This window comes from Zootoca vivipara, chromosome 8 (genome assembly GCF_963506605.1).
Source record: "Zootoca vivipara chromosome 8, rZooViv1.1, whole genome shotgun sequence".
Classification (NCBI taxonomy): domain Eukaryota; kingdom Metazoa; phylum Chordata; class Lepidosauria; order Squamata; family Lacertidae; genus Zootoca; species Zootoca vivipara.
Window position 1 is genome coordinate 48136442 of NC_083283.1, and position 9892 is coordinate 48146333.

Here is a 9892-nt window from a genome sequence, read left to right on the forward strand (position 1 = left end):
GTAAATGGCAGTAAATGACTTGCTCCTCTCCCAGTGATCATTACATTGTTCACATTCATGCATCATAGTAAAGCATGGTTAATGGCTTACTATGAACACACAGGTAGCTCCCACTTTGTTCCTTCTCTAACCCATCACAAGTAGGAACAACAAACCAGAATCTCTGGCTTAGCTTTCTATCCAACATACGGATAGTGGTTTGTTGCACTCCAGACAAACCAGGATGTTTAGCCAAGTTTTGTTCTTGTCTTACCAATCACAGTTTGTTTGAGCAAAGCAAGCCATGATCCTCTGTTTGGGGAATCATTAAGTATGGTTTACTTTGACATGTGAACAGAGCCATTGCATGCATGAATTATTTCACCCTGACAGTTGAATATACTTGCTAAAACTGTATGTGGTAAAAGTGGAAGTGCTGATAACTCTTTGCACGTTTAATTCGGGGGTTTTTAATCCTACCAAGAGCTATTTTTCTTCCTTGTGAGTTCATCTACTTTTCTTAGACAAATGCCTCATAAAACTGGTGGTGGTTCTTACTTGTTTGGTGGAGTAAGATACAGATTCAATATATGGACTTTATTGCAGTAGAAATTTGCAATGTCGGAATTTGTAATTGCAGTTTGTGAAGTTATAAAATTGTTATACCAATATTTGCTCCTGCTGCTTCTCAGGGACACAGCAGGTCAGGAAAGATTCAACAGCATTACCTCAGCTTATTACAGAAGTGCCAAGGGTATTATATTGGTGTATGATATCACGAAGAAGGAGACATTTGATGATTTGCCAAAATGGATGAAAATGATTGACAAGGTAAGTTTCAGTCTCTCAAAATAAGCAATAGTGGTTTTGATACTTACAGGAATAAAGTCAAATTGCATGGTAGCAGTACACTCCAGCGCAGGCATAGGCAAACTCTGGCCCTCCAGATGCTTGGGACTACAATTCCCATCATCCCAAGCTAATGGGACCAGTGGTCAGGAATGATGGGAATTGTAGTCCCAAACATCTGGAGGGCTGGAGTTTGCCTATGCCTGCTCCAGAGAATTCATTATAGTAGCTATATGGCCACTTTTCTAAACTCATGAGTGTTGGTTAATTGCAGTGCTGAGGCAGCTTTGTGGTCTCTTATTCATTGCATCACCACATACATAGCTCATCAAGCCACCTCTGTGTTTCTCTGCTTTAGAGCTCTAGACCTAAACACCAACTGGTAGCACAAAGCTGAAAATGTTAGCGGTGGGTGTGAGAGGGGGTGGCTTATTGAACAAGGGTTAGCACTAAATCAGCAGCTGTTTCCTACCTAATAATATATGAGAATTGAAACAAAAATGTTTGCCTCAGCTGTGCATTTGCCGTATATGATAGTATATACACCTTTATAACCTGGCCTTTGACACTTGAGGTTTATATTTTTAGCACCCACCCTATTGTTGTGACTAAATTGTTGTCAACTGTGTTTTGTTTTATTTTAAATTGCTGTGACTGACCCTGAGACCTTATGGTGAATCCTGCCAAATTTTTGAGTTGAAATTGCTGTATTCAGACACTAGAAACAATGTAAACCATTATGGTCACAGTGCAACATAAGGATTATACAGTCATACCTCGGTTTAAGTACGCTTCGGTTTGAGTACATTCAGTTTAAGTACTCCGCAGACCCGTCTGGAACGGATTAATCCACTTTCCATTACTTTCAATGGGAAAGTTCGCTTCAGGTTAAGTACACTTCAGGTTAGGTACAGACTTCCGGAACCAATTGTGTACTTAAACTGAGGTACCAATGTATTCATTTCTAACATTATTCAGCAGTAATGCAGTATTTGTTACAGGAGGTTGCACAGTCCAACAGTTCTCAATCAAGAAGTTACTAAATTGTACTGGTAGAGTGAAGCCTAAACTAAAGGAGAAATGATCAAGGCTGCCTTAACAAGTAGCTTAACAGCCTAGAACTGTTATGAATGTATTGACTGAATGACTTCATTTTTACCAATATGAAATTTAAAAGCAAAAGGCCTAAGCTAGTGGAAACATGCAATTTTATGCTTTGGTGTTTCTTCTTTCCACCCCCACCCCCACCCCCCAGTATGCCTCAGAAGATGCTGAGCTACTACTGGTTGGAAATAAGTTAGACTGTGAAGTGGACAGAGAGATCAGTCGGCAACAGGGAGAAAAAGTAAGTGAAGGTGAAACAAAATTAACAGACATTGATGGAAATAGGAAATTACTTCTGTGGAAGTGTGAATGGTGCAGAACCTTAGCATTACATTCATTTTGATCTTAATTTTAATGTTGGGTAACTTCATGCCTTGGAACCTTTTTACTATCATCTTAATTCATTTTCTTTAAAAGTTCAGAAGCACCACCCCCTCTCCTGACTTTTTGGGGATTCCAGTGAGGAGGAAAGCATGGGAAAAATTCCTTCTGTTAACTTCTTTATCTTTGAACTGGCTTATCTTCCTATTTATCATAAGATCCAAGTCAGAATATTTAAATTAATTCTCAAACTTATTTTGCATTTGTTCATTGTTGTTTAATTTCATCCTAATGTACTAGTAAATAAACTGGATCATTTAAATTATTATGGAACTAAATATACTTTTGATCAAATGAAATTTCCTTGAGCCAGACTAAAAATGTCATGATTTCTTAATTTTCCCCATCAGTTTGCACAGCAGATAACTGGGATGCGGTTTTGTGAAGCCAGTGCCAAGGATAATTTTAATGTGGATGAAATATTTCTGAAACTGGTTGATGACATTCTAAAAAAGGTAAAATGCTTCCATACTGCAAGTTAATGGGACTTAAAATGTTGATTATTTAAAGTACTGTGTTAATGTTTCTTTAAAAAAAATCAGTTTCTAGAGTGCACCTTTTGGGCTATTTGCTACAACCAGTTTTTCAGCAGAATACTTTGCATTGCTTTCATATGTATGGTACTTAGTACTCCTTTAAATGGGAATTGGTATCAGTGTAACAGCTCCAGTAATTCTTCTTGCTTCAATGAGGGAATGAGGTTGTATAGTTTGATTTTAGCATGATGGGTTGTTTTGTTTCGTTGTTGTGAGGCTAGGAGTAAAGGACAAAATTTCATGCTACTGACCAATAAGCTCACCAAAACGTAGCAGGCACAATCCAGATAAAATCTGCTGCTTTTAACTTCTATCAGTAATGATAGTTTGTTAATAGGAAAAGCTGATACTTGATTTAGCAGAGCTATATGTGTTAAAATTGAATGATGGAGCTTTATGGGTATTACAGTCATACCTCGGTTTGAGTACTTTCAGTTTAAGTACTCCGCGGACCTATCTGGAGCGGATTAATCCACTTTCCATTGCTTTCAATGGGAAAGTTCACTTCAGGGTAAGTACAGACTTCCGGAACCAATTGTGTACTTAAACTGAGGTACCACTGTATTTGCCCTATTAATGTAATTAATGATGAATATTATGCCAGGATCTGAATTTAGGTCACATAATTCAGGTTAGGTGGCAATGCTTATATTTCTAGGTTATACCATTGGACTGTGTTAGACTCTACAACATTCTGTGCAGGACATTGCTTACAACAGGATTTTTTCCCCCATTTTAAGATGCCTTTGGATATTATAAGAAATGAATTGTCCAACAGTATCCTGTCCCTACAACCAGAGCCAGAAATTCCACCAGAACTGCCGCCTCCAAGACCTCATGTCCGTTGTTGTTGACCGGCTGCTTCATCCAGTGTGCAAATGATAAGTGGGAGGAGGGAAAGGCGGGGGGGGGGGGGGCAGGCAGCACCTGTCCGACTCTGCACTACAATCATGTGGCAGTTCCTTGTTGCACTTTGATTCAGAGTCAGAGCTATACTCTTAATTTGTAAATATGCAAGCCTGGGTAGGATTCAGCTGTAGCTGGTTAAGTATTGCCCTTCCCACAAGTGGTTTTTCACTCCTCTTTCCCAGTGCTATAAATATTGTACATTTGGCTGGGAAACACAGCACTCCCAAACCTAGGATGTAAGAAATTAAATCCATACTTCCCTTATTCTGAACATAAATGTTGTAATGGTCCTTGATATAAACAGAATCTCTCCTAGTATATGGTGCTTTGCTAGCTTTTTCTAAAATAATTTTTAAACTTTTGACTTTCTATAGCTTTCTTAAGAAGCATTGTTTCCCACTTGCAAATTCAAAATAAAAGTGTTCACTGTAGCATTTTAAAATGACTGACAGCACAATCCTATATATGACTGCTCAGAAGTGAGACCTACTGTGTTTAAGAGGGCTCACTCCCAGGTAAGTATGCCTAGGATTGTAGCCTGAGAATGAAATTTGCAAAGTATTGGTGCTATACGCAAACCATTCATTTCAATGGGGCTTGTATATGTGGTTCTATGCAAGCATCATTGAAATGAATGGATCGTATAGTAGCAGGATTCAGTGCATTGAGCCCCGAACACACAATTGACATTTCTGGCAATTCTTTATTATTTATTATTTTTTATGCTAGGTCATTTGTGTGTATGCGTGTGCGCGTGCGGAGGAACTACATTCTGTGCAGTTTATAAAGAATGAATTGCCAACTTGCACAGTTAGTTTCCTCAAATATAAATTAGCTAGCAATCGGGTTCTGTAAGATACAAAAAACAGAGATATATTTGAAACCTAAAATAGATAGATAGATATATATATAAGGCATTGCTGCTGTCCTAGACACATTCTTTTTTAAAATCATTTTTAGGACAAGACATTTCCTGTCTCATATATATGTATTTGTGTGAACAAATTGGGGAGACATCTTTGTTACAATATACTCTTTTCTAATAGGTGAGCTTATTCCCATCAAATATGCTGTACTAAAGGATTTTTTTAGTCTGAATCAGTTTGTGAACCATATCTTTCTGGTATATCTTTTATTAAAACTGCACTGTATAGTTTAGCTGTGGTAAACCAGTAGCTACATATTGGAATAACTTGATGTGTCCTAAATGTTGTGGTATTGAAAAGCATTGTCGTTCTAAACTAATGATGTGCCAATAAAATTTTGTATTTATGAATGACAATGGAACTGCATCTCTTATTAGAATGCCAAAAATCAAATGTTGGCCAAAAAGGACAATTTTAGGAGAATTTTTTTTAAAGTGACTTTCTAGTTTATAAAAACAGGACTGGATGTGTTGACTTCTAGCATAATCCTAAGCATGTTTATGAGGAAGCAAAAGTTGCTTCCAGTAAATGATTAGGACTGTAGTCCCAGTCAGACTTGCATCCTATATCGCCAGTAAGACTTGCTTTTTGAAAGTATCTCAGCAGGCCGTAGCAAAACTAGTGATGACTCATGGAACATAAAATAAGAGTTGCTGGCTTTCAAACTCCAAATTGCCTCCTCTTTATTTTTCAGTGCCTGAGCCTCTGTTCTATATACTAAGCAATTAGTCTGACCAGCAGTGGGTTCCACTGGCTTTCCTGGTATTTTGACCTCAGGTTTCAGGGAGGAACTAAGAATGTTAAGTAATTGGTTGCAGTTAAATATATGCTATTTCTACTGATCTTGGTATACCTCTTTGGATCATTTTAGTTTCAACTAATAAAAGATGCACAATTGAAATGTATACTTATTTCTGCTACCACAACGTGCCTATACAAATGTCATTCTTCTCACACAAAATATCATACAGTACTGGCCAGGCGAAGTTTGCCATTTTTGTAGCACTGGTAGGGCTTGTAATAATGCTGTGGGCAATAACAGTGGAAAGGAACCTATTGGACAGTAAGTTTAAACTTGACAAATATTTAGGTGATTTTCCTGTATTTTAAAGTCTGTTTTTTTGCTTTCAGTTCTTGAATAAAAATGTAAGAAAACAGCTGTAGATAAATGCTTATATCTTATCAGGAACTTGTACATCTAAGCAAGGTGTTTGTCAATCTCTTATTATCGAAAGAACTTGAGGGGATGACCTGATTTCCACTGAAGTTACATTTTCTCCTACTTATGTCAGTTTGTGTCTTCTGACATAGCATTATAAAAAGTGACTTATGGACAAGCTTGATCACACAGCCCTTTCTTTATACAAAGACATTTCCCTATAGCTTTAGATAATGAATATTGCCAGTTTGTTAATTTCCTGTCCTAAAGAAGAAAAGGATATCATCTCCCAAGTGACAGCGCAATCCTCATAATACAGTCATACCTCATGTTACATCCACTGTGGGTTACGTCTTTTCAGGATGCGTCCTGTTCCCAACCCGCAAGTCCTGGAATGGGTTACTTCTGGGTTCGGTGCGTGCACATGTACAGAAGCGCTAAATCGTGCTTTGTGCATGCTCAGAAGTACCAAATTGTGTCACATGCATGCACAGATTCAGCGCTTCAGGATGCGGCCTTTTCATGTTGTGAATGGGCCTCCGGAACGGATCCCGGTCACAACCAGAGGTACCACTGTAATACTAATAATGCATGTCTGCTTAGGAATAAGCCTAACTGAGTTCGATTGGATTTTCTCCCAATCAAGTGCATATAAGATTGCAATTTATAGGACCTATATTTACAATACCTGAAACAAAATCTTGAAAAACCAACCAGAGTGATTCCAGTATGAAGAGAAATGCTTTCTTTCACAGTCATTTTTGCCCAGAATTGAACATATTGTTACACTAGATTACTGTATACCAAAATGCATCTATTCCACATTCCAGAAATACTACGGTAGGAATACAAGTTTCTTACTAAGTAGTGGGCTATACAACTCCAAATATAACTTTTTTAATCCACGTTGCATCCTACTAATACAATTGTTTGTATGCAGTTTTTGTAAAAACAGCCCAAACTTGTTAAGTGTTCCTTGACTAGCAAATTTCATTTGTGGTCTCTTCCTTAGCTAGGTGTTAATTGTACCTTGGAATAACCTAATTTGGCAGGAGAACTTCAGTATGGAAAGAATTGGCGATTTGGTGGGGTAGGGCAAATGTAATTATTACCCAATGTTATGTCTAATGGAATTTAGGTGGGCCTGCCATTTCAAGAGATTGGTGTGATTGCTAGCAACTGGTCATGTGGGACAGTTATCAATAACAAGCATATAAATAGTTTCAGCACTTCAGTTTCTTTTCTAAATTATTACCTATCTTTTCACAAAATACATTCCTGTGAAATGCTTCAAAGTTTGTGCTACAGCTTAGTTTTGGCTGCTCCTCACAATATTGAACACACATGGAGGTACCAGTAGCTTAATTTGTATACTAAGCTTGCTATTTCATTTCCAACACTTATTTGAGGATGCTAAAAATGAACCATGTATTGTGGCCTGCTGGATGTATGCAAACATACATAGCATAGCGGGTAGTCAGATGTGAGTCACTTGCAAAAAAAAAGCCACGGTGTCTGAACATCTGACAAAAGAATGGGTATTCTCTGCTGGGTTTTTTGTCACTTTGATACCTGATATTTATTAAATCACAACTGTAATTGTGAAGTACGTAAAAGTGCTGAAAAGTTGGGAGTAGGTTATTAGATTCAGTTGCTATATATCAGGGGTCCCCAGACTTACCGTGCGGCGGGCCGGAGGGCAGGGGAGTGCGCGCGCAGCGGGCTGGAGGGCGGGGGAGTGCGCGCCCGTGCGCACACGCACACGGGCGGGGGGGAAATCGCCGAAAATCGCTTGTGCGCATGCGTATGGGCCTCCCCCGACCCGGAAGTGCACCAGAAATTACCTCTTCCGGGTCGGGAGAGGCCCATACGCATGCGCACAAAGGATTTTCGGCGATTTTTTGCCGATTTTTTAGATCGTCGCTGCGCCGCGCGCCGTGAGAGCGGGCGGCGGGGGTCGTCGCGGGCCGGATTGGAAGGCCGATTGGGCCGCATCCGGCCCGGGGGCCGTAGTTTGGGGACCCCTGCTATATATCATGATAATGTTTTAGGAAAAGCCTTGGATATAATGTGCAGTAACAGGCAAGTGCCATTAGGTGTCACTGGTGTACCTCATATAAAATATATTCACCAGAAGTGAGACTGAAATACAAGCTTTCTTAAACACATTTTGGCTTCTTCACAAGGGAAAGATGTTGGTTCAGAACACAGGCACACAAACACATACATTAAACTTTGTGGAAATACGCAATATATAGTATCTTCAATAAGAAAACAATACATAGCAATATAGAATATCTTTTTAAAACCCTAAACCAGGGCAAAATAGCAAAGTTAAGTGTGTGAAGCCAAGGTCAAAGTGAAGTGGTGTCTTCGGCTTGCCTGTCTTCCATCACCCATGGTGGAAGCTGTGCCTCTTTGAAGATGGAATGTCGCTGGACGGGGAGGTAAGTAAGCAAAGTATAGCAGGATACTGGGACGGTTGCTCACTATGTCAGGAAACCTGTCTTTGGAGCCTGCCTGGAACAGACCAGGCATGCCTCCCCTCAGCTATTCCTCCATAGGCGCAATGATTTTCAAATATGTTCAGGCTCGGTCATTGATAGAACTTCTAAAAAGCAATTTTCTACAAGGGCGTGGGAGAAGAGAAGTTCCATACAGGAGCTGATTGGCCTTAAGAGGTTGTGATGGAACCGAACAGAAGGGTGAACTCAAAGATATGTACCGTAGGACTCAAAACTGTTTAGGGTGTTATAGGTTGAAATCGGTGTTGTGGATTGTGCCTCAAAGGCACTGGAGGATATGATGCAGACACTGGAGTACTTGATTAATGTGTTCTTGGTGAAAAGCCACTATCAGTAGAGGGCAATACAGTATTTGCCAACCATTCCGTGCCTATAAGAAAGCTCCAGAAGACACCACATTGCAGACATGATGGCTGCAGCAGCTGCACTGGATTTAGTTCCCCCTCTCAGAGCACTGATCTGAGGGGGACAAAATTGAGAAGATCCATAATTGAGAAGATCCATTTGGGGGCACGCCAAATTTTGGCCTTGCACAAGGTACCAAGTGAAAGATTACCAATGTCTGCCCCTGGCAGCAGCAAAAAAACTTTCTATTACTACAACATGGTCCTTCATTTTTTAAAAAAAGTGGGAGGGAGGGACTTGTCTATTAGTACCGTAGCATTCTACTAATATAAACCAGAGACAGGAACTGGCAAAGCCCCAGCTTCAAGCAAAAGAGAAAAAAAAACTCAAGTCCTGAAATAGCAGAACAGGAAGCACTTTAGAAATTGTGATCGATAACTCTGACTGGAAAGCTCGCTCTAACAATGAACCCACACCATTTGAGCTGGTTTGCTATATTTTAGCGTGGTCAACCATCTCTGAAATGGACTGCTATTTTTGGAAGATAAAAGTAGATAACATTTCAAGCATATTTGATTAGGAAGATCCTCTTAAGAGCAGCATGTCCTCTGCTTCAGCTTCATGGTTGTCATAAAAATATTAATGCTGTGGCTTTGTCCATATGCACAGTTTAGCAGGTTGTGGCAAATTCTTTCCTAAGCTAAAAAAACTATTTTTGGTGAAATATAAAGACATCCTGATCCACGACACACAGAACAAGAAAGAAAGAAAAAAGTCTAATAAAAGGAAGAAACCTGTGTTCTGTGAGAGAAGTTCCTTTTAAATAGGGAAATTTTCAATAAGTAAAGCAGCAGAGAAATTACCTAAGTTTGTGTCAGCTTTGCAAGACTAAACAATTCTTTGTAAAAAAAACAATCTATCACCAAATTTAACAAGCTAAAGAGTGGGGAAATTCCTACTACTGCGTTTGTCGGTGTGCAACTATACAGAATTGGCCTCCACAGTCAGTCACGGACTCATTGTTACCGGTAAAACTGTGTTTATGGAAGACAATCCTACTCGGCTACGAGTGAACGCCAAAGAAGAAGAAGAAGAAGAAGAAGAAGAAGAAGAAGAAGAAGAAGAAGACCTGTGACCTTCAAGGGAGGAGACAATTCATTAGTTTCTATTGTTACCAGT

General features: G+C 39.4%; 1 protein-coding gene across 1 annotated transcript in view; it reads left to right on the forward strand.

The window, feature by feature from the left end:
* The window catches only part of RAB12 (RAB12, member RAS oncogene family), a 19904-nt gene extending 14063 nt beyond the window's left edge, over positions 1-5841 (forward strand). The window contains exons 3-6 of the mRNA XM_035125254.2: positions 672-810; positions 2084-2173; positions 2664-2768; positions 3590-5841. Coding sequence (XP_034981145.1) covers positions 672-810; positions 2084-2173; positions 2664-2768; positions 3590-3703 — 448 coding nt within the window. The 3' untranslated portion in view covers positions 3704-5841. The remainder of the gene's footprint in view (positions 1-671; positions 811-2083; positions 2174-2663; positions 2769-3589) is intronic.
* Positions 5842-9892: the final 4051 nt, after the last annotated feature.